This window comes from Nycticebus coucang, chromosome 3, assembly GCF_027406575.1.
Source record: "Nycticebus coucang isolate mNycCou1 chromosome 3, mNycCou1.pri, whole genome shotgun sequence".
Lineage (NCBI taxonomy): Eukaryota > Metazoa > Chordata > Mammalia > Primates > Lorisidae > Nycticebus > Nycticebus coucang.
Genome location: NC_069782.1, coordinates 11,335,421 through 11,358,295, shown reverse-complemented (window position 1 = coordinate 11,358,295; position 22,875 = coordinate 11,335,421). Strand labels below are relative to the sequence as shown.

At 52.7% G+C, this 22,875-nt stretch overlaps 2 protein-coding genes across 5 annotated transcripts; one reads left to right on the top strand and one right to left on the bottom strand.

Annotated features, from left to right (window-relative positions):
- Positions 1-4,646: 4,646 nt before the first annotated feature.
- Positions 4,647-11,838, bottom strand: TST (thiosulfate sulfurtransferase). Of its 3 annotated transcripts, none has more exons than XM_053583545.1 (3): positions 11,706-11,838; positions 10,464-11,369; positions 4,647-5,113 (listed from the first exon to the last, which is right to left on the bottom strand). In XM_053583545.1, exons 2-3 carry the CDS (start codon positions 11,056-11,058, stop codon positions 4,815-4,817), a joined length of 894 nt encoding a protein of 297 aa, XP_053439520.1. In that variant the 5' UTR covers positions 11,059-11,369; positions 11,706-11,838; the 3' UTR covers positions 4,647-4,814. The 3 variants fall into 3 exon arrangements, with proteins under 3 accessions (XP_053439520.1, XP_053439519.1, XP_053439521.1); XM_053583544.1 differs by having other exon boundaries at positions 10,464-11,079; positions 11,706-11,834; XM_053583546.1 differs by lacking the exon at positions 11,706-11,838 and adding an exon at positions 11,529-11,697 and having other exon boundaries at positions 10,464-11,079.
- Positions 11,839-11,952: 114 nt separating this feature from the next.
- On the top strand, positions 11,953-19,410 carry MPST (mercaptopyruvate sulfurtransferase). 2 transcript variants are annotated; one of them, XM_053583548.1, is made up of 3 exons: positions 11,953-12,074; positions 15,362-15,980; positions 18,852-19,410. In XM_053583548.1, exons 2-3 carry the CDS (start codon positions 15,386-15,388, stop codon positions 19,148-19,150), a joined length of 894 nt encoding a protein of 297 aa, XP_053439523.1. In that variant the 5' UTR covers positions 11,953-12,074; positions 15,362-15,385; the 3' UTR covers positions 19,151-19,410. The 2 variants fall into 2 exon arrangements, with proteins under 2 accessions (XP_053439523.1, XP_053439522.1); XM_053583547.1 differs by having other exon boundaries at positions 11,989-12,172.
- The last annotated feature ends 3,465 nt before the right edge of the window (positions 19,411-22,875 follow it).

The following is a 22,875-nucleotide window of genomic DNA, read 5'->3' as shown; positions in this document are numbered from 1 at the left end:
GGAGGCTGAGGCAGGAGGATCATTTGAACAGAGGAGTTTGAGGTTGCTGTGAGCTAAGCTGATGCCATGGCACTCTAGCCTGGGCAACCCAGTGATACTCTTGTCTCAATAAAAAGAAAAAAATTTACTTCATAATGTGGATTTATATACCAGCCTTTCTCTCATCCCCAGACCCATTTCCCTTTCCTTGAGTATACTGCATGTTCTCTGTAAGTTTCCAACAGCACAATTATCTACTTACAAGTTAAGTATATTTTAAGGCTTTTGGTATATTTTGCCAAATTGTTTTCCAAGCATCTTAATACAAATTTAACCTCTGTGATAAATATATAAGAAACTTCTCAAAAATGTTAGCTTTATAAGAAATATCAGATCAGGCTGGGCGTGGTGGCTTATGCCTGTAATCCTTGTCCTCTGGGAGGCCCAGGTGGGTGGATTGCTTGAGGTCACGAGTTCAAGACCAGCCCGAGCAAAAAAAAAAAAAAAAACCAAAAAACCAAGACCCCGTCTCTACTAAAAATAGAAAAACGGAGGCAAGAGGATTGCTTGAGCCCAAAAGTTGGAGGTTGCTGTGAGCTGTGATGCCATGCACTCTACCCAGGTCAATAGCTTGAGGTTCTGTCACAAAAAATAAAAAATAAATATCAAATCACACTGCCATTATTTTAATGCATTTATTTATTTGTTTGTTTGTTTTTTATGGAGGTAGAGCAGCATTTCTTTTTTTTTATTATTAAATCATAGCTGTGTACATTAATGCAATCATGGGACACCATACACTATTTATTTATTTATTGTTGTTGAGACAGAGTCCCACCCTATGCCCTGAGCAGAGTGCAATGGCTTCATAGCTCACTGCAACCTCAGACTCCAGCTGTGGGCATCCTGCTGCCTCAGCTTCCGGAAGCCTCTGGGATTATAGACGCCCAGCTGGGTTTTTCCATTTTTTTCATGAGTCGGGGTCTCACTCTCGCTCAGGCAAGTCTCGAACTCCTGAACTCAAGCAATTCTCCCTCCTCAGCCTCCCACAGTGCTGGGATTACAGGAGTGAGCCACCATGCCCAGCTATTTTAATGCTTTTAATATGGAAAGGATATTTATTTTTACATCAGCGCCTTTTAATCTACCAGATGTTTTTGTTTATGTAAAGAAAAACACTCCAACAAATACAGAAGAAAAATGTTTACTTCTGGGTTTTCACAAATCTCATCTATAATGCATTTGGGGGGTATATTGTACCATTCAGGATCAATTGATAAATAGACATTTTGATTATATCTACTTATGGTAAAGTCTATTATTGACCTAGCCTTTGCTTGCACAGAAAAAGCAAATAATAATTGTTACAAATTTACTGGTGATAACTCTCCTTTCATTGGAAAACTAGTTTTCTAATATGTTTAGCATTTATTCAAGTTAATATTATATTAACTTGAATAAATATTATTAAATAATATTAATATTGGGCGGCGCCTGTGGCTCAGTCAGTAAGGCGCTGGCCCCATATACCGAGAGTGGCAGGTTCAAACCCGGCCCCGGCCAAACTGCAACCAAAAATAGCCGGGCGTTGTGGTGGGCGCCTGTGGTCCCAGCTATTCGGGAGGCTGAAGCAAGAGAATCGCTTGGGCCCAGGAGTTGGAGGTTGCTGTGAGCTGTGTGAGGCCACGGCACTCTACCGAGGGCCATAAGGTGAGACTCTGTCTCTACAAAAAAAAAAAAAATAAATAATAATAATATTAATATTAAATAATATTACAAATATTATTGCATTTTATAAAAATTTCTTAGCAAGTTAAAAAATAAAGAGCGTGTAATAGTGAACCAAGGAGAAAATGAGCCTGGAGCTGTCTGAAGCATATGCTCAGGGACCAGGAGGTGAAACTAAAGCAGAGGTGGGACAGCAAGGGGCCTCTCTCCTCCCCCTGAACCAAAAGAGCTGCAGAGGAGATGAATAACGTTTTCTTCAGAGAAGGAGGAGGCAGGAGCCGTGGATGCCAGGACTGGCTTGTTTTTCCTGGCTGCAGGGCAGGGCATGGGTCCATCCTTCAGGGTCTCCCCAGGAGGCAGACAGCATTGTGGTTAAACCTGGGGTCCCCAGAATCTGGGCCTGCCACTTACTAGATGAGTGACTCTGGCCAAGTTCTTTAGCTGAACTTTCCTTGTACATGAAACAGATATAACCCACCTCAAGGTCAAGAGTGGCAGTTGAGTGAAATCATTTTTGTGAAGTGCCCAGCACATCCCCTGGCACAGAGAGAGACATCTCAAGTAACTCTAAAGCTAACTCCCTAAGAGACCCATCCGCACTTCTGACAGACTTGGATCCCTTCGTTTACCCTCATATCTCCCCCTACCTCCCAACCCTGGTCCAAGCCTCCCTCATCGCTTGCCTAGGTTAACACAATTGCCTGGTTTTGGTCTCCCTGTTTTTGCTCACCTCTTGTATTAATTACTTATTGCTGCATAATAATATTACCATAAACTTAGCAGCCTAATGCACAATTATCATCGCACAGTTGCTGTGGGTCAGGAGTCTGCACATGGCTTAGCTGGGCTTCCTGCTTTGGAGTATTAGAAGGCTACAGTCAAGGTACTGGCCAGTCTCATCTGAGATTCCCCTGGGGAAGGATATGCTTTCAAGCTCATGTGAGCAGGATACAGTTCCTTGCAATTGGCTGGATTGAGGGCCTTGGCATTTGATGACTGTTGGTCAGAGGCCATCCTCACTTCCTTGCTACGTGGGCCCCCAACATGCCACTGATTTCATCAAAGCCATCAAAGAAAAGAGTCTTCTCACAGGATGGGCGTTACAATCTTGTGTCCTGGAATCACAAACGTGGCATGCCTCACCTTTGCCATATGTTGTTGGGTAAAAGCAAGTCACAGGCTGGGCACGGTGGCTGAGGCCTATAATCCTAGCATTTGGGGAGCCCCAGGCAGGAGGGTCACCTGAGGTCAGGAGTTCAACACCAGCCTGAGTGAGATCCCCTATCTACAAAATATAGAAAAATTAGCTGGGCATGGCGGTGCATACCTATAGTCCCAACTACTCGGGAGGCTGAGGCAGGAGGATCACTTGAGTCCAGGAATTGGAGGTTGCAGTGAGCTATGATAATACCACTGCACTCTAGCCAGGGCAACACTCAAAACAAAACAAACAAAAAAAGCAAGTCACATGTCTCACATAAAAGGATAAAAGGGAGAGGATCCCTCAGGGCATGTACTTGTGGGGCAGATACCACAGGGACCTCCTGGACCACCACAGGGACCACCTCAGGGCATGTACCTGAGGGGCAGATACCACAGGGATCACCTGGAATCTGCCCACCACATCATCTCACAGTCCTTTCCCACAGCAACAGCCAAGTGATCCTACCAAAACCTGTCTCAGCATCACCCCTGTACCAAACCTTCCAGTATCTACCTGAAGTTCTCCGATTTATCCGTAAGACTCTACCTGGTGAGCTGCCTTCTGCTTTGCCTGCTCCTCCCACTCTCCCAACCACTCCCTTGCTCCAGCCCTGCTGCTCCCCACTCCTGTTTCTTGAACACACCAAGCAGTCCTGCCTCAGGGCCTTTGCACTGGCTGCTCCCTCTGCTGCAACTTCCATCCCCAGATATCTATATGACTTGCTTCTTCACCTTCTTAAGGAATCTGCTCACCTTCCCAGAGCACTCTTTTTTAAAAGACAACCTAGCTCACCCACACCCCCATTCTCCTTACCCTACCTTTTATCCCCACCTGACATACCACATTTGTTTCTGCTTCCTCCCAGCCCAGTAGGATGTGACCCCCATGTGAGATGGGAAGCAGAGATGTTTGTTCAACAAATGGAAGGGATAAATGTCAGCCCTCCAGCCTGTCTTGGTCCCTTCACTTCAAACCCTGCAGTCATCAGACTTTAGGCTTGCCCTGACCTGCCGGCCTGGATGGCCATGGTCCCCAGCCTTCTACAGCCCTGTCTTCACCCAGAAAGGCCGAATAGTGGGGAGCCAGGAATCTCCAGTAGGTGGGGCTTAAAATTCACCTTGCGTTCCCCAAAGAGGGTTTAGAGAACATGTTTCTGGGAAACCCCAAATCCAGCCACATGGGACTAGGCCATTAAGTCACTGTCCTCCACTGTAGCTTCCGATCCTCACTGCCAGAGCCCTTGGACCTCCTCCCAGGGCTGATGCTGCTTCTACAGTCCCTCCCTCTGTTACTCCCCAGAGGGTCTTTTTCAGAGGCAGGAAAGGCGCCCAAGGTGGAGGCCACCTCCCCTTTTGCATCTTCTATTCTGAGAGGCTCTAAGACCATGTGACTCATCTTTGGACACTCATTTGGAAGGCCAGCTGTCTCCCCACCACCACCACCCTGCCACCCCCACCCAGGGGACTGGGCCTACAGCATGAGGGGTTTCACCCATCTGGCTTCCTGGGGCCCCTTCCCTCCTGGCCTTCCAGGTAGGACCCCGTCTGCTCTGGGGCAGGGCACACAGGACACAGACAGCAGGCGGCCTCCTCTGCCAAAACTGAATGTCCTTGGCGCAGCTTCCCCAGCGGGAGGATGGTGTGGACGTCTCTCCCCTTGCTGGATTCTAAGGAGTCTTTACATGGAAGTGTGAAGGGAAGGACAGAGCCCAGGAAGAGGCAGGCAAACAGGCCACTCAGAAAAGGCAAAGTTTATTCCAGTGCTGGTAGGGAAAGGGTAAACTTCGCACAGCAATTCTAAAAACATGCCAATCTCCTTCATCTAACAGGTACAAACCAGCTGCAGGTCATGGCCAGGTCACTGAACAGGCTGGAGCTATGGTGAGCAGAGGAGAGGTCACAGCTCAAGCCTTCCCACCCTTCCCCTGGGACACACGGGTCTCCGGGGGAGCCCGGCGGAACCACTCGGACCAGGAGCCATCATAAATGGCCACATCAGGCTTGCCGCAGAGGTAGGCTGCCAGGGCAATGTGGCAGGCAGTGACCCCCTTGCGACATGTGGCAATGAGGGGCTGTGAGAGCTCCACCTTCTTGTCCCGGAACAGAGCACGGAGATCCTCTGGGCTCTTCTCAAAGCCATCTTCGGTTAGGAAGTCCATGAACGGCATGTTGAGTGAGCCACGGATGTGTCCCGAGCCTAGTCCTGGGCAGGGGCAGAGGACACAGGTCAAGGAAGGCAGGAGTGGGGATGGCGGAAGGGACCTGGTGGATTCACTCAGTGTGGCTGGAAGGATAGAGAGCTTCACAAATACAAATAATATCTTCACTCTTCTTGGAGCTCAGCTCTACCTACTATCAACAATCATGACTTAAGACATCTTCACCCTCTCCCCTAAAAGCTGTCTTGAATAGGGATGTCCAAAACCATAGCTGCTTAGAGGATAGAAGTAGGGGTCTCAGGTCTACTAACCTTTTCATTATCCTTTACCTGGGCAAGTCACTTCACTTCTCTGAACCTCAGCTTCCTCATCTGTAAAATGGGCTCAGTGGCGCATGCCTACCTCAGGGGAGAAGAGCAAGTGAGACAATTAATATAATGCTATGTGCTGTGCCAATTGCTGAAAACACAGCAGTGAAAGGAAAGGATAGGCCCTGGGGGAGCTCACAGTCTAGCAAGGAAGACATGAATTAAACAGGTAACCATGTAATTCATTCAATAGGAGGTCACTCCATTTATACAGATGAATACACTGAGGCTTGGTGAAAGGCCACAGGAGGGCAAAGGCAGACCCAGGATTACATCAGGTTTTTTTGTTAAGCAGGTAGGCAGGAAAGCGCTCGTTAGACATAAGGTCAAATCTCACCGTAAGCAAGTCGTATCAACTCTCTGAATCTCAGTTTCCTCTGTGTAAAACCAGAACAAGAGTATCCACCTGGGCCAGGCAAGATGAATCATGCCTATAATCCTAGCACTCTGAGAGGCCAAGGCAGGTGGATTGCTTGAGCTCACAGTTTCGAGACCAGCCTGAGCAAAAGTGAGACCTGTCTCTACTAAAAATAGAAAAACTGAGGCAAGAGGATCACTTGAGCCCAAGAGTTGGAGGTTGCTATGAGCTAAGATGCCACAGGACTCTACCCAGGGTGACAGCTTGAGACTCTTTCCAAAAAAAAAAAAAGTATCCACCTGTGTATAGGCTGTTGTAAGGAGGGCCACAGGAAAGCACTGCCCACCCACCCTCAGATGCCGCAGGCCTCTCCACCATACCACCTCTGAAAGTTTGGAATGGAAGAAGCTTGGGGGTCCAGCCTGACCTGGGGATCCTTTGTAGAACTGTCCAGGCACCCAGTGAGGTCCCTCTGCCAAATCTGGCTTCAGAACAGCCAGCAAGTGGGACACAGGGGCATGGGCCATGGTCAGAGCTGGTGCCATGCACAGGGCCAAGGCCTCAGGCCAGTCCCTCAATGCCCCAGCTACTCCTCTCTTCCTCAAGCACCCATACCCGGGTGGATTTGCTCACTGGGAATGGGGCCTGACAGCCCATCTCCTCATGCAACTTGGGCTGTGCAGTTGGGCAGACACGGGGTGACAACAGAGGGAAGAAAGGACCTGACCGTGTGGCCAAGGCACATCTTGGGCCACGTGCAGCAATGTGCCCCAGGCAGACCCTGTATCTGAGCCTCAGTCTCCCCTCTGTGGAATGGGGAGGGAGCCCCACCCACGTCATAGGTGTATGGGAAGGTTTAGTTACCGCAGGTAAAGGCCCCAAGCACTGCATAACCATGCCAGCAATGTCCCGGTCTCCACACCCCAAGGCCAAGGAGCATTCAACACTCACTAGCACAAGTCGAGAGTTGAAAAGACATCCCAACTTAGAAGATTACTGAATTTCTTCCCGTTCTGATTTTATCTTTTTTGTTGGGAAACTTTAATCTGGTATCAGATGCAAGCTAACCCTACCAGTGAGGAATAATTGAGCAGCTGGCTTCAAAGGCATTCTTCCCCAAGAAACCCAGCTTTTAAAGATTTCCAGCATCTAGGCAGTGAGGTGGCATTAAATGCATTGAAAAGCACAAATGTTTGAATGCAGTTTGCTCCTTTCCCCCCATCCTTGATGAAGCAACTTCACTGTTTTCTACTGATTATATAAATGGTGCCTCTTGTGGGTAGAGATAAACCAGGGAGCTTCTGCAGTGCCTGACCTCCCAGCCTCCAGGGTAGGGTCTTCTTTTCATCTCTGCTATCAGTGCTCAGAGCCTATCTAGGGAATTTAAATGAGCAGGAACTGGCTGGCTATGTGTGGGAAGGGCCACTGTGAACCTGGGCCAGAGAACCTTGGAGAACAGCCAACTGGAGGAAAGGAGCATGGGACGTGGAAGGAGGGACTCCTGCTGCTCCCTCCAAGTCCACTGCAGCTGCAGGCTCACAGCTGTCCCCATCCCCAGCAGGCATGCCACCATCCTCACCACCTGATACTAGGCACCCTGACATGGCAGTTTCTCTCAAGAACCTCATCTTCCTCAGTCCTCCCAAAGCCAGGCAGATTATTCTCCCAGCACAGATGTGGAGCCCAGGCTCAGAGAGGTGAGGTAACTTGGCCCAGGACACACAGCAAACGTGTGTGAAGTGAAATCAGATTGGTCTGCCCCCAAAGCCTCAGATCTTTGACAACCCTGAGCCTGTCTGGAAAAGGAGGCCACAGCAGGGACTGGATGGGACAAGCTCTCATGCTCTTTCCTCAAAGGTTCAGAGGTCTGGGACTTTGTGTTCCAACTTTGGCTAAGAAGATGCCAGTTAAGTTGGCAAGTTATCCCTCAGTTCACTGATCGGTGTGGATTTTCAAGGCCAGGAAAACCTGTTTGGGCCTTTCTGGCTTTCCTCCTACAGACAGTAGGGAATCTGGCACGGGCAGCCCCGCACCCTCCCACTTCCCTCAGCCCTGGGAGGGAAGGACACCAGCAGAGGGGCTCCTTGGTCCCATGAAGCCACACTGCAGAGCTATGACCTTTTCCCCCAGTCCCTTTGCTCATGGCCTACCCATACACAGCAGTGGCCTTGGGGACCAGCCAGCCCTGCTTTGATGCTCGCCGACCCCAGGTTAAGTCTTGGGCACTCTGTCCATCCCATTAGGGGGAAAGACGTCTCTTTCCCTTCCCCCACCTGTGAAGTGGGACCAAGCCTACCCCTGCTTCCTAGCCTTCCAGGGATGCTAGAGGTGCCCAGAATAGGTGGGATATAAAGGGTTCTGCAGATAAAAGGGGGGAAGTAGAAAACTATGTTTATAAAAAGAAACTGGACTGGATAAACTCCTGCCTCTATTTCCCTCACCCCCACCCTCCAGCTCTCATAAGGGGCATGCAGAGTCTGGTTCATGAAGGAGTTCAAGGAGAAGGGACTTGTCTGAGGCCACACATCATGCCACACCTACGTCTAAAGTCCTGTCTGTCCGACTCCTCCCCTGCACCCCTACAAAAAGACTGAAGGCAATTGGAAACACAAAACTAAGGCCAGAGGGGAAGCTGCTTGCTTAAGCAGGGCAGGAAATGGCTGTTGGGTTTCTAAGGTCCTGCTCCCAGCTATTCCTGGGGTCACCCTTTCTGGGGACGCTCAAGGCCAAGGCCTGTTCCCCAGGCCTGCTACCCACACGCCCTCATGTGTTATATCTGGACTGCCGAATCCATGGACTGGGGACTGTAAATATGGCATAGCCTCTTATGCCTTTGTCTTGTGCGGGAGGCAAGTGAAGTCTTTCTAGATGGCCCTGGCCTTGGAACAGTTCCTTACTTCTTTCAAAAGCTCTTTCCAGCTATGGCTGCATTTAAATAAATACATACCCAGTGATATTACTCTTCTCAATTCATGATAAGGAAATCCAGAGAGGCCAAGCAATTGGACTGAGGTCACCCACAAAGGAGTGGCTGAGCTAACATGAGAATCCATGCTCCCTGGGATAGTTCTCAGATGGGAACCAGAGTGGGTGGGAGCAGAATCACAGAGAAGAGGGACTTCAAATTCTGGGCCTTCAGGAGGCACCAGCACCTCAGTTTCCTCATCTGCAAAATGAGAGCGAGGAGGGGGGACCCAGCATCTCCCAGGTCTTCCTTCCCCTTGTTTCTAGGTTGCCTGGGAAGCAGCAGGAGAACCAACCCCACCTCCCCCAGAGGCAGCTTAAGTCCCAAGGAGAAGAGGCCTCTTGAACCAAGGCCAGGTGCAGACTGCAGCATTTCTGTGCCAGGGGGTTCTGGACCATGCCAAATGAACTTGAATCTTCAACGCCAGACTTTTAGAGATCAGGGCCAGGAAGAAATTTATGGAGCAGGAAAAAAGCCTGGCTGGGGAAGGCAGAGAGCCCTGTGCTCCCCTGACTCTGCCGCTAACAGCCGTGTGGCCTTGAGGCCGCTTCTGTGCACCTCAGTGTCCCTTCTGTCTGATGAAAGAGTATGTGAAAGAGCTTTCCCAGCAACCCCTCCCTCAGAGGCACAGACAGGAAGAGATGTTTTTCAATAAAGTAAAATGTTGCGCATGACTTGGACTCTGCAGAGGAGGGCACTGACTGAGGAAAGAGCCACCAAGAAGGGGCTGGCTGCCCTGAGGCTCAGGCCAGCCTGGGCAGTGAGAGGCCCAGAGACTAGTGAGGTCCCTGCCACCTGCCACTGGAGGTGTCCAGGCAGGCACTGGAGGGCATCTAGCAGGGACTCTGGTCCTGGCAAGAGCTCTGGGGTTCTTGCTGGTTAGGAGGTTCTAGAACTCAGTATTTCTGAGCCTCTCTCTCACCTGAGTCTTCCCCCACCCCTCAAGCAGTGTAGAATCCTCTGGCCTCCCCTTCCACAGGAAGTGGACCACCAACCATCTCTCCAGGGATGTCTAGCAGAAAGGACTTGCTGCTAGCTTCTACCACTTAATTAACAAGTTTCTTAATGTCCAGGCATCTCAGTTCCTTCCCACCCCTAAAATGGGGTTATTAAACTTTGCTGGATGGGCTAATGCAGTATCTGGCATGAAATGGCACCTGGCTGCAGCTGCCTGGGAAGGGTATCAACCAGGTTGACTTTTGCAAACACCAGTAGGAGAGCCCAGAACAATTGAATGAAGCAAGACGGGACCTAGGAGAAAGGCACTGTTGATGCCTGTCAGGGTTTCTGGGAGACTAGAGAGACCCCAAGAAGCTAAGTTGTCATTGGGAGGCTTCTGTACAGCCATGCAAACTTTGGTTCATGGGCATGATATCCGTGGAGCACCCTACGACATGTGGGGGAGCTGTTGTCTGGGAGTGGATGTGGGTGGGCATGTCACCAGTCACTTCTGCTGAAGCCATTTGACACAGATGCTAGGTCAGTTGTTAGCACATGGCTATGTGGACATAGCCATGGGTTTTCATGCATCAGTGCTGAAGAAGCCTTGAGGTTTGGCTCTATCCTCTTATTTCATGAAGAGAAAGACTGAGGCCTATATGGGGGTACTAAGGGCAAAACTGGAGAGGTTCCCAATCATCTTTACTCCCTATCCCTCCACTGGGCAATACTCCTCAGGGAGCACTCACCCACTGGACACCTACCTACTGCATCCGGCTCCGGCTCGGTGCCCAGGTACCGCCCTTGGGACCGTGCATCCACCAGCTGGAACCTCTTAGATTCGAGGTTCTCCAGCACCTGCTCATAGGTCTTGAGCAGGGAACGGTCCAGTGTGGCTTTGAAGATGGCCTGCTCTGGATGTGAGGGCTCGGATGTCACTGGGTGACCCTCCTTCAGCCAGTTCCGGAAGCCACCATTGAGCACTGACACTGTGCGGTGGCCAAACACACGGAACATCCACCAGACCCGCGGAGCATAGAAGCTACCCAGGTTGTCACCATCATACACCACCACGTGCGTCTGGTTGCTTATGCCCAAGCGGCCCACGTAGTTGGCAAAGCTCGCCTCGCTGGGCAGCATCATCTCATAGGGCGACGCTGTGTCCCGGCATTCCTCTATATCAAAGAAAGAGGCCCCGGGCACATGGCGCTCCTGGTACTCCTTGCGAGCATCACGGGTGCCCGGCGAGTACCAGGATGCGTCCAGCACCCGCAGGCCAGGCCCCAGCTTGCCAGTCCGGACCGAATCCGCCAGCCACCTGGTGGAGACCAGCGCCCGGTAGAGCACCTGATGAACCATGGTTTCAGCTCTGCGCGTCACCTGGTGCGGGTGGGAACCAGGAAAGAGAGACAAGCGTGAGGAAGGTTGCGCGTGTCGTGAGATGGAACCTGGGAAGAGGAGCTCTTTCTCCTACCGCACTCCCTCAGGGTGTCGTGTTTATAGCCACCCAGCGGGTCAGGGGCGAGCAGTTCTCAGATTCCCCAAGGAAAACCGGCCCCGCCCCTCCCGGGGTCCCAGCGCGGAGGGGGCGGAGCAGGAGTTTCCGAAGGCTCCAGCTGGAGGGGCCCGGACCGGAGGGGTCCTGGCTGGGTTAGCTACAACACTTGAATCTGCCGGAAAAGAGCAGAGAAAGCATGCCCAGGGGTTGGGAAAACGGCATCCTGCACTCAGAATCCCTTCTCCTGGTAATGCAGAAGGGTGGGCGGATAGGGGTAGGCGCGGCTGGAGCCCCCCCGAAAGCAACATGGCCTGAGGCCCGGGTCGCCCACCTCCAGAATGCCTGAGTCTGGCCCCTAGCTTGGTGCTCTCTGCCCTAGTTGGGCCAGGTCACCCCGCCCGAGCCTCTCGCCACCAGGATCCTTCTCTGGGACGCAGGTGGCCCGGCTGGCGGCCCAATCCCCTGAGGCCCTGGCGCCTGGCCGCCGCCCCCGCCCCGCCACACTCACTCGTCGCAGCTCTGGCTCTCGCCCTGGCCCGCTGGAGAAGTTGGCGGGTTCAAAACCAAGGCTCTCGGCTCCCCAGCCGGCCCGCACCATTGCGCCACGGTTCGAGGGGTGACCCCGCGCTGTCAGCTGCGACTCCGCGCTGCCCTCGTGCCGCAGCGCTCGGCTCCCGCTACACCAGGCGCGTGGCGGCTCCTAGACGCGCGGGGGGGCGGCGGGGGGCGCCTAGCGGCGCTGGGACGGCTCAGGGCCGGGCGGGGCGAGCGGGCGTCCCCCCCGCGGGCCCGGCCAGTGGAAGGCGCGGGCAGCGGCGGCTCCGAGTGGCCGCTGCGGTGGGCTGTGCCACAGTCTCCTCCCTTTGGTCGGCCGCAGGTTGGTGGCAGGAGGAGGGGACCGCTGCGGGCGCGGGGAGGGGGCGTCGCACCGCCGGGGCCATGGCGGAGCCGGGAAGCCGCGAGCCCGACACCCGGGTAACTGCCACGGCGTTGCGCTTGCGTTTCTGGAGGGGGAGGTCGCCCTTGGGGGTGCGCGGCACGGAGGTCCCCGCGTGGCCTGCGCGGAGAAGGGGGCGCAGTCTGGGAGGGAAGGCGCGCCCAGAGGTCTGTCCTAAGGGTGACTGACGGCGGCTCCGCCTGCAGGGCGAGATGGTGGCCAGTGGCAGGTGGGGAAGTAGTGGTGCGGGGCAAGGAAAGGAGGTAGCAGGGGGAGACTGGGAGGGAGGGTGGCCTTGTGCCCCCAGAGAGTGTAGGAAGGAGGACAGAATACTAATAGAGCACTTCAGAGAGGCCAGGGCGACCAGGCCCCACTGACCCAGAGGTTTCAGGAAGAGAAACTGTCAACAGACTTGCTGGAATGAAAGAAACTAACATTGTCTAGGCCTGTCTGGTGTGGCACTTTGCTGAACACTAACAAGGTATGACTTAGTTCCCACAATAACCCCGCTGGGTAGGCCAGAAACTTATTTAAAGACTGGAGAGAGTGGCAGAGCAAGTTTCCGGAGAACACACTTGGAGTTCAGGCTGGGCCTAAGGGCAGCCTGAAGCCCAGTGGTAGTAGCTGCCTTTGTTTACCTGGCTCCTCCCTGAAGCCTCATGCTTTTTTGAAATTGCCTTTGTTTTTAATTTAATGTACTTAATCGTAAATTTATATCACTTAATTTTTAACAATAACTATTTAACAACCAGTTGGCAAAATTCCTGAAAATCTAACCATTGGCTGCTGGTTGGACCCACTGCTCCCACTCAGAGTTCGCACTGGTTGGTCTGGAGTGCTTTCCTCATCCCCCTTTTTAAAAAATTGGTTTTGTTTTGATTCTTCTCACAGCAATCCTCCAAGCTTTGCACTGTAGTCCCTGGAGGGACCAGGCTGGGGCAAGTTCTTAGGAGTGCCCAAAGTCCCCAGGAGGTCAGTCCACTCTGACCTCAGTGCTATACCTGTGTACACACCCCTGAGGTGGTAGTGGGTCCTGGGGTCCTTCACTCCCAGAACACTCCCACAATGATCCTGGCCCCCCATGCACACAGGTACCTGGTCCCATTTCCTGGTCTGCCCCCTCCCAGACAGCACAGCGTCTGAGACCCGGCTCTGCTGCCTGCTATTGTGAGAACTGCCAGTCAAGCAAGAAGGGCGGAGCATGGTGACCTCTGACCTCTGAAGTTCCACCCCGCCCTGAAATTCTAAGGTTCTTAGATTTGCTGCTGTCAGTTCAAGGGCTACCTGTAACAGTAATGGAAGAAATTATGGAATTGTATTAAAACATTTTTAATGATTATTAAGACCAGCCACATGTAATGCATTATGTTGGCCCCTCTCCACTCTATAAGAGGTGAGGGGGGGACCTCCATTATAAGGAACAGAAACTGCCCAGGGACCCTAACATACCCAACAACACACAGCCAGTTAAACAGAAATGGGATTTGCACTGACTTCAGGGAGCTCTCTCACTCCCAAACCAGGGTTCTTTCCACTTTAAATGGATTCTCAAGATTTGGGGGGGGGGTGCTTTAGCAGGCCCCAGCATTACCCAGGTGTGACATACACACAGATACTGAGATCACCCCTTAGAAAGTCCCCTTGGTAGCATCTTCATCTATTGTGAAGGTCAAGATGAGGTTTCCTGGAGCCCTGAAAAGGTGAAATTAGTTTGGGCATTGACCTCCTCTAGGAACCTTCAAACCTTCTGCTCCCATATCAGCCTTAGGCAGAGTTCCCTTTGTTCTCACTCTGAACTCTAAACTGTTCTCAATTACACTGGCTCTTGGGACCTAGGGCCTGTCTTTACCCCCAGGGCCTCAGTGGGGATACTCAAGTCAAGAGTTCCTCAGTGTCCAGCACTGGGCCAGACTGTGTGGGTGAAATGGTTTTCTAAAAGCTAACTGTGATGAGTCTTTGGGGGGTGGTGTAGACACTGAGTGTCACACTATGGACTTGTTATTTCCTGGTCATCACAGCCCATGGGGCTTAGGAATTCCAGACTCAGGAGTTGAATTCTGGATTCAGATCCTGAGGCTGCCCCTGGACCAGCTCTGTGACCAAGGGCAAGGCCCTTACTCCTCTAACTGCCAGTTGCCCCATTCATAAAACTGGTGTCTTAATGGCTATGGTGCTTAACATATGGGCTGGCCCACAGGGGAACCCCACAAATGTATTCTGTACCTACCCCCTTCATCTTGCTGGCAGGACAGGCTGCTCTAAGTAGAAAGGTTATTCCCTGCACAGGATCCAGCTGACCTGCAGCCTCCTCTCCACATACCCACCGTATGTCCTGGTGGGGACTCCATCTCTGCCTGGCAGAAGGGGCCCATTTCTCTCACCTGCACAAAGGTACCTTATGGATTGGTGCTGCCCAGGATAGGACTTAAGGGGAGAGTCATCTACACTGAGAGGTGGGCTGGTGGCTTGCAGGCAGGGAGGGGGAGAGATGCCAAGTCACTGAGAGAAAGTGCAGGCTGGAGGGCAGAACCTGGCCTTGCTGTGCTCCCAGAACCTGTGCCGCCCTCAAAGCTGAGAAGTCTGTCTATTGTGAAGCCTGGCGCCACCAGGTCAAGTTGTGTACTTCTGTGATCCTCAGTGTCCCTTTCCATGAAATGGTAACAATCCACCAAACCTCTTTAGGCTACTCATTCAACAAATAATGGAGAGTTCGCTGTGTCAGGTATTGTAAGGATGCAATGGTACTCAGCAAGGACATTCCAGCTACTGTTCCCATAGGCAGCTCCTGTAAATACTTGAGGAGTAGATGAATTCCACCCTGACCTTCATTGGTTGCAAATGAAGCAGAGCTGCATCTTAGGGAGGGGTGAGACTTTGCCCCTGTTTGTCTTCAAGTGCCTGCAGGGCCTTCGGTGCAAACCTCCATCCACCTCCTCCCACCCAACCCAGCAAGTGGAGGTGAGGGACCGCCCAGTCCTCTCCAGGACGTCACGGTCGGTCATTTGGTCACTGACAGCTGTTTATTTATCCAAGGCCTGGCACGGGGAGGCCCCTGTCGACCCACGTCTGTGCTTGGGTTCAGCGCCGCTCGTCTCTGGCTTCCGCTGGAGGCTTCTGCCCTGTTCCTGCCCCCACGTTCCTCACGGCCCTGCCCCAGCGGCGCGGGCGTCTCCAGCCCCAGGGCTGCATCTCTTTGCTTCTATCCTGACTCCCTTCTTGTCGTGCAGGCCTGTAGCCCAAGTGTCACTGCCATGGCCCCACCGCAGCTCTTCCGCGCACTCGTGTCGGTGCAGTGGGTGGCCGAGGCGCTGCGGGCTCCGCGCGCGGGGCAGCCCTTGCAGCTGCTGGACGCCTCCTGGTACCTGCCCAAGCTGGGCCGCGACGCGCGCCACGAGTTCGAGGAGCGCCACATCCCAGGCGCCGCCTTCTTCGACATCGACCAGTGTAGCGACCGCACATCGCCCTACGACCACATGCTGCCAGGCACCGCACACTTCGCCGAGTACGCTGGCCGCCTGGGCGTGGGCGCGACCACGCACGTGGTGGTCTACGACGCCAGCGACCAGGGCCTCTACTCCGCCCCGCGCGTCTGGTGGATGTTCCGCGCCTTCGGCCACTCAGCTGTGTCGCTGCTCGACGGCGGCCTCCGCCAATGGCTGCGCCAGGGCCTCCCGCTCAGCTCAGGCAAGAGCCACACCGCACCCGCCGAGTTCCGCGCTGAGCTCGACCCCACCTTCGTCAAGACGTACGAGGACATCAAGGAGAACCTGGAATCCCAGCGCTTCCAGGTGGTGGACGCCCGCGCCGCTGGCAGGTTCCGCGGCGTCGAGCCGGAGCCCCGAGACGGTGAGAGCGCGAGGCGGAGCCGGGTGGAAGGGGCTGGAGGGCGCCTGGGGCGCGGCGTGGGCCCTTGCCTGTGAAGGACCCGCATAGCCCAGGGAAAGAGATTTGGTTTCTAGTCGCCGCACTCTGGGTCGCGCTGGCTTTATTCCTAAAGCAGAGTGGTAACGCTGCCCCATCCCCTCCGGTTTTTTGAACGGTGACTGCTCCTAGCTCATTGGGAACCCAGGGGACCTTATGTAAGTGTGAAACCCAGACAGCTTTCGGCCAGTACTATGTGTGTGTGAGTTCACTGTGGAATGATGAGGGGCCGGCCCCAGTGTGGGAACAATCCCAGAAGGATGCATCCGTGGCCCCCGAAGATGGTGGAGTGAGGGAGAGGGGACAGGTGGGGCAGTGAGAGAGAGGGGAGAGTGGAGGAACATGAAATATAGCTGGCTGCTGCCGGGGCTGGGACAGAGCCTTTTGCCTGTGGTCTGGATCTCCCCAGGCAAGAAGCCTGTGGGAAAGCTCTGTGTAATGGTGCAAGGGGTCCCCCACAAGGCAGCGTGGTCAATGGCCATGTTGGTGTGCCGCTTTTGAAAATCCCATGAGGTAGGTACTGTCATTGTACAGACGAACAAATGAAGTCTCATCCAGGTCTCAGAAAGCAGCCGGGCCAGATTCAGACTCTGGAACCTGTTCACAACGTCGTAGTGAACAACTCAGAACTCCCTAACCCTCTCTCACACTTTCAAGGGTGCAAGGAACTGGCCTCTCCTCTAGACATTCTATCTGAACGGCACTCCTCATGCCCCAGGTCGGGGTTGGAGCTTTTGCTCTATGCTTCTGGAGCCTCTGGGGCTCACACTGGTGGACCACAGTTTTGGATGGCCTGAGGGCCAAGGACTGTCCCTCTCCAGAGGTGTGGTGAATTCAGAAGGTCCCTGTAGAGCAGTGTTAACATTACTCAAACCATCAGAAATGACTTACATCCAGCTTAATAAGGGCACCACCTTGAGCCTATTGCCCCTCCCTCCCCCGCTCAGCCCGAGTGGGTGGACAAACATAGGGCAGCTGGCTGGTGCAAACCAGAGCCCTGTCCCATTTGTTGGGCCACATGACACTTGGCAGGTCACCTCATCTCTTCTGTGTAAAACAGGAGCAGGAATACAGATGTAAAGAATGCAGAAGTGTGTAAAGCCTTAGCTCCGAGTTTGCACACACATTCTTGCACTCAAGAAATGGAAGAGGCTTGACGCATACCTCAGTCTTGCTCATTCATCTGTAAAATAGGAGATGATGACACACCCAGCAGGCTTGTCGTAGAGATGAACTAAGTTCAGTGCTGCCGAATCAGTGCTGAATGTCACTCTCTGTCATCATCATTCCCAATCCATATCCTGAGGCCTGGCTAAGTGCACCTGTAATGTGCCATGTCAGTGTAGCAGCCAGGGAAGCATGCTTGCTTGATAGTATTCAAGGCGCAGCGCTGACCCTGCTTTACAGATGCCACCCTGGCTTGAGAGCTTGCTCTGGGCTGGTCTCTCTGTAGTGTCTGACTGAGCCCAGTTTCTGCACCTGTTAGGTGGGGATGAGGACCTATCCCAGCCTCTCCTTGGTCCCAGGAGTGTTGTCTGGGCACTGCACTTTGAAAATAGATACTAACAGGGGCCAGCAGCTCTCCATTAGGCTCACCCCCCTGTGGAGGGAAACTGAGGCAGAAGCTTCCCGAGCCCAGCCCTAAAGATGGAATGGCTCAAATCTGTATCATTAGCTGTGTTTATTTTGTTGCAAACCTCCATTCTTTCATAAAAATTGAAATATTGATAACACCTGGCTGATGGGGGTGGTGAAAACAGAATACGTGTTGGGAGCCTGGAGGTTTGCAGAGATGTGGTTGAGGTGATGATCCTCATAATTCACGTTCACTGGTTTTGCCACCGCAATGGAAACAATCTTTTAAAAAGTCTGGTTTCCCTTGGTCAGGTCCGAGGCCCTCAGTCTCGCTCCAGGTCAGGTTGTTCACACTCCTACTCTGCTTCTTCTTGGGCACCTGGTTCCCCACTGTCCGGGCTTTCTCCATGGAGACTATTAATTCCCCAACACCCCAGCAACGTGTGATTCCCTGCCCCCTGAGATTTCCTCTGCCTAGGCTGCTCCAGGCCCCCGCTGCCTTGATCTTTTTACCTGGCTGAATCCTATTCATCTGTCAGGGCTTTCTCAGAGAAGCTTACTTCACCCCCAGGCTCAGGCTGAGGGTTTAAATCCTCTCAGCTTGGGCAAGTTGGTCTTAATGTTTCATTTTCCTCATCTGTACAAAAGAGAGGCTAATTATTTCTTTCCCATAAACTTCTGGTTTAAAGGAGAGCTAGGGGCTCTAAACAGTGCCTGGCGCCAAGTGAGCCTTCAGTGACAGCCGCTGTTGTTGCTACTGGTGTTATTTTTTATGCTATGCCCCCATGCCATCCAGTAGGGCCTTTTTGTATCACCCTTTCTACTTGTAATTACTCAGTTATTGTCTGTCTGCTCTGCCAGATCAAACTCCTTGCCTGCAAGTGTTGCAAGTCCTAGCTAAGCAGGGGGGCTTGTCTATTACTTTGCTGTCCCCAGAACACATAATTAGAAAACCTGGGGGACAGAGTGTGATTCTGGCAGAGTCTGATTCTTAAGTTCAAACTTCAGCTAGCAAATTGCTAAATGCATTGGCCTCAGCATCACCACCTGTAAAATGGGACTGCCTCTGAATGGTGCCTGAGTTTTATGGTTGTGAGAATTAAATGAGTCGGTGCATATGGAGGGTTTAGCACCATGCTTTTGCTACCACAGGTGCCACAAACATGGGGTGCCATTCATACCATCCTCTGCTTGTTCCCTTCTTCCTGCCCCCTGCTGCAGGCATCGAACCCGGCCACATTCCCAGCACCATAAACATCCCCTTCACAGACTTCCTGACTGAGGAGGGCCTGGAGAAGAGCCCTGAAGAGATCCGTCGCCTGTTCCAGGAGAAGAAAGTGGACCTGTCCCAGCCACTGGTGGCCACATGTGGCTCTGGTGTCACAGCCTGCCATGTGGCCCTGGGGGCCTACCTCTGTGGCAAGCCTGATGTGCCCATCTACGATGGCTCCTGGGTAGAGTGGTACATGCGGGCCCAGCCTGAGGATGTCATTTCTGAGGGCCGGGGAAAGACCCACTGACGCTGGGCAGGACACAGGCCTGGTTGTTTGGACTCTGTTTTAATCAACAGAGTGTTTCTTTATCCAACTCAAGTGCCATTTGGGGTGACCTCCCAGAGGCCAGGAATTCCGTTGACTCGTGGGCTGCCGGTGGAGCTGGGAGAGAAGGCAGAGAGCAGACACTGATGGGGGAGGACAGAACTCCCCACTACCCCGCACAGTGCTCAGCTGAAGCCCTGCCTCCCTTCTCTTTTGAGGAAATAAAAGAGCCAAGTACTAAATCCTTGTAGCTGTGGGGCGTCTCAGTTTTCCTAAGGACCAGGGATTCTGGCATGCCCAGCACTGGTTGCCCTGGGGAGCCCAGGGGTCTTGGGGACCCTGTCTCTCTGCCTTTTGAACAATGCTGGGGGCCCAGGGCCCCCCCCTTCCTGTGATTGGAATGGCCCCTAGCCAATGGTTCCCCACCCCATAATCCTGAGGGTGTCTCCCTTCTGGCTCCTGGTTATATTTAAGGTGAATTTTGCTATGACATGTCTGGGGGCCCACTAAAGCACCCTCCGCCAGGTAGATAGTACATCTCATCTCAAGAGATGGGTCCAGAGCTTAACGGAGGCCATCCTAGCCCAGCCAGGATGCTCTGGGGAAGGGCTCGGTTTGGCTGAACTCAAGGAGAATCCGGTTCTAACTCTGGGAATTCACACTGGGGGACAGTCTCTGGATCTTCCCAAGGTAGGTGCCCCAGGGAGTCTGCTGCTTTCCGTTTAGGAGGACATCTTCCCACTTCCCAAGGTTGGGGGTGCACCCTTCTCCCTCAGGATTTATCCTTTGTGAGGAGGGGGACTTAGGTGCCTCAGGAGGTCCCAGATGCCCCCTCAGGACCCTCCTCATCTTTCTTGATCCCAGACACCATCTCAGCAGCAGAGGGGCAATGTCCTGTCAGTCGGTCCTGGGGAGAACCCTAGAAGTGAGCTTATCTGGCGCCTCTTTTGGAAACAAAACCAGAGAGGGGCAGTGACCATGATCACACACACTGAGTTTACCACAGCCGCGGGACCAGATCCAGGTTTCCCGACTCTGAAGTTACTCCTTCTACCGGACTCTGTCCCACCAACTTCCCTCTGATGCTGAGTCATTTCTCAAGCCCACCAGGTAGATGGGGTGATGGGGGTGGTTGGAAACAATAGCCCAGAATCTTGATTTTACAAATAAGAGCTTGAAAGTGAGTCCCAACCTGAGGTTCAGCCTCATCTATAAAATGGGTATAATATACACTTCAGAAGAAGGGGTTCAGACAGGAACCTTTCCAAGAGCCCATTGCAGAGTCCCATTTTTCTAGACTACGGTTTCTTTCTCCACCTCAGCACTGCTGGGTTGAGAAAGCAGCATTTCTGGCCTCTGCCCACTAGATGCCAGTAGCACTGCTCAATTACGACAACTAAAACTATCTCCAGATGTGGCCAGATAACCCGGGAGGCCAAAAATCACCCCCAGTTGAGAATCACCGCTCCAGGGGCAAATAACACGGTTGACCACAGCAGTCAGAACAGTGTAGACAGGGAACCCAAACGTGAGGGGGCTTATCATGAGGCCCTTGCCCTGGAGCTGAATTTAACAGTTGAGAAACTCCCGTTCACATTTTCCCTCCCTGGAGTTTCTCTGCCTTTGGGAGAGGAACTTGTATGCAAACTCTGTGTGAGGTTCTGGTCTGGCCTCCTGTCCCAGCACCCCACACAAAGCTACTTGACATTGGACATGCTGCTTCAGTTTCTTCATTTTTAAAATGGGTACTACATCACAGTTCCTTCCTGAGCAGCGTGAGGGTTAAATGAGAGAGTCCATAGACACTTTTCAGCTTGGTGCCCAGCACAGAGTAGTGTTATTACCATTATTTTCTGAAGGACGTTTTACTCATTCAGCATGTTGAGTGACACCTGTACTTCTAGCAACAGATGAGAATTGCGTTCCTATCTTCATAAAGCTTCCACATCAGGAAGGAGAAACTGGTCCTTCATATCCTATTTCCAGGGAGAAGGGAATACGGTGAAATGATCTATTTTACAACAGGTGAGAAAATAAGCTGAGAGAGGTTGAGCGATTTGCCTAAAGGCACACAGCTTTTTTGACAGAGGAGCCTAACTGGAGTTAGAATTCTTGCAGTAGGAACTTCTCGTGGATCTGGCCTGGGATGGGTTTCCAGATTTGGGGACCAAGGTGAGAATAGAAATGTGACAAACACGTGTGGAAGATGTATTTCCCCAGCTCCACAGGGAAACCTTGGATGAACGTGTTGAGGCAAGGAGTTTTGTTTAGGTTCCCTGGCCCCACCTTAATCCAGCCTCCCAGCAAGGAAACCAAGGTTCATCCCAGCTAGGGCTTTAATCTTCTGGAAAGGTCCTTGATGGGTGTGGACAGGTTCAAAGGTGACCTGAGTAGAGGTGAGAGAAAGGAGGAGCTCTATAGGATCTTCAGTTTAACTTTGTAGGAGTTTGCTAGGAATGACGCAGATACACCTACCCCTGCCGGCTCCATTCTGCCTCCCACCAGCCTGAACTCCCAGAATAATTAACCACTGGCTGCAGCGTCCCAGCCTCTGGCAGCACCCGCTCCACCTACCCCTTGTGTTCGAGGCAGAAACTTGCAACACTGGGCAACAAGGATGAAGAAATGTTTGTCCACTTGGCAGATAAATATTTACTAAGCACCCCCTCTGTCACAGTTGGAAGTGCATTTCCCAACCTTGTCTAACCAGCTGCTCTAGAATGTTTCCACTCTCTGGGTCATTGCCTCGAGGGACCATGGTCCAAAGCCACATTCACACAGTGAACTGAATAGTGGATCAATGTGGGGATTTGGCCCTTGTGCTCTGGGGCAAGCTTTGCACCAGGCCCAGTTCTGCCTTCCTGCTGGGGCCCCAGTCTTCTCATCTGAGAAATGGGAGCAAACTCAGTTCTGCCAGCACACCAGGTGGGTGTGCTGTCAGATAAGGTAAAGTTCAATGTAAGGCACCACACCTACTGGACTAACCTTGGCTATGTACGCACAATGGGGCTTTATTATCCTCAACTCATGGAGAATGAGTCATTTGGGCGGAGATGAAATGTTCAGGTTAGGTGAAAGTGTTATCATTTTAAGCACCAAAATTTTCAGCACTTTAACCTATTGGGGGTGGAACATGGTGTACTGGGCATACCTGGATTCGCAGTGGCTTTGTTTTATCCCCTTCTTGCACAGTGATAACCTTCAGAGGCTGCTTGCCCCTAAGCTGAATGGCTGCAACCATTATGACTTTTCGGTACCCAAGTCCTTGATACTCCCAACCGTCCTCACTGGCTGCCCTTGCAGTTCAGTGTCCAGGTCCGTCAGAGTCCTCTTTGTTCTGCTTCCACTGGGCTCATGCTCTCTGCATAAGGCCATCCATTCCAACGGCCAGACCCCTGTGCAACTTGCATTCTCCTGAACCAGGTCCCTGTGTCACTGCCTGCTGGGCCCCTAACCTGCTCCTGCGCCAATGTCCCAATCTTAGTGTGCACCGCCCCCACCCACACCTGGCAGGCAATGACCTGAGACTCTGCCTCCATTAGCCAGTTAGGCTGCACCAGGACTGGCAGAGTTCTGTGTCTTCCTGTCTTGGTCACTGCCTTGGTCCAGAAACCCAAACCCCACCCGCCAAGATACACGCCAATTCCAGTGCATTTGCTAGAGACAGGCCTGGAATCAGGATCTGGGGGCACAGAGGATGAAGACAC

Bases quoted from the DNA above. Each gene is read 5' to 3' on its own strand.
- TST (XM_053583544.1), bottom strand. From the start codon at position 11,795: ATGGTGCGGGCCGGCTGGGGAGCCGAGAGCCTTGGTTTTGAACCCGCC. The intron at 11,080-11,705 runs GTGAGTGTGGCG...CACCCGCACCAG, and splicing joins GAGAGCCAGAGCTGCGACGA to GTGACGCGCAGAGCTGAAAC. The intron at 5,114-10,463 runs GTAGGTGTCCAG...GCCCCTGCCCAG, and splicing joins GCCGGAGCCGGATGCAGTAG to GACTAGGCTCGGGACACATC.
- MPST (XM_053583547.1), top strand. From the start codon at position 12,137: ATGGCGGAGCCGGGAAGCCGCGAGCCCGACACCCGG. The intron at 12,173-15,361 runs GTAACTGCCACG...CTTGTCGTGCAG, and splicing joins GCCGCGAGCCCGACACCCGG to GCCTGTAGCCCAAGTGTCAC. The intron at 15,981-18,851 runs GTGAGAGCGCGA...CCCCTGCTGCAG, and splicing joins CGAGCCGGAGCCCCGAGACG to GCATCGAACCCGGCCACATT.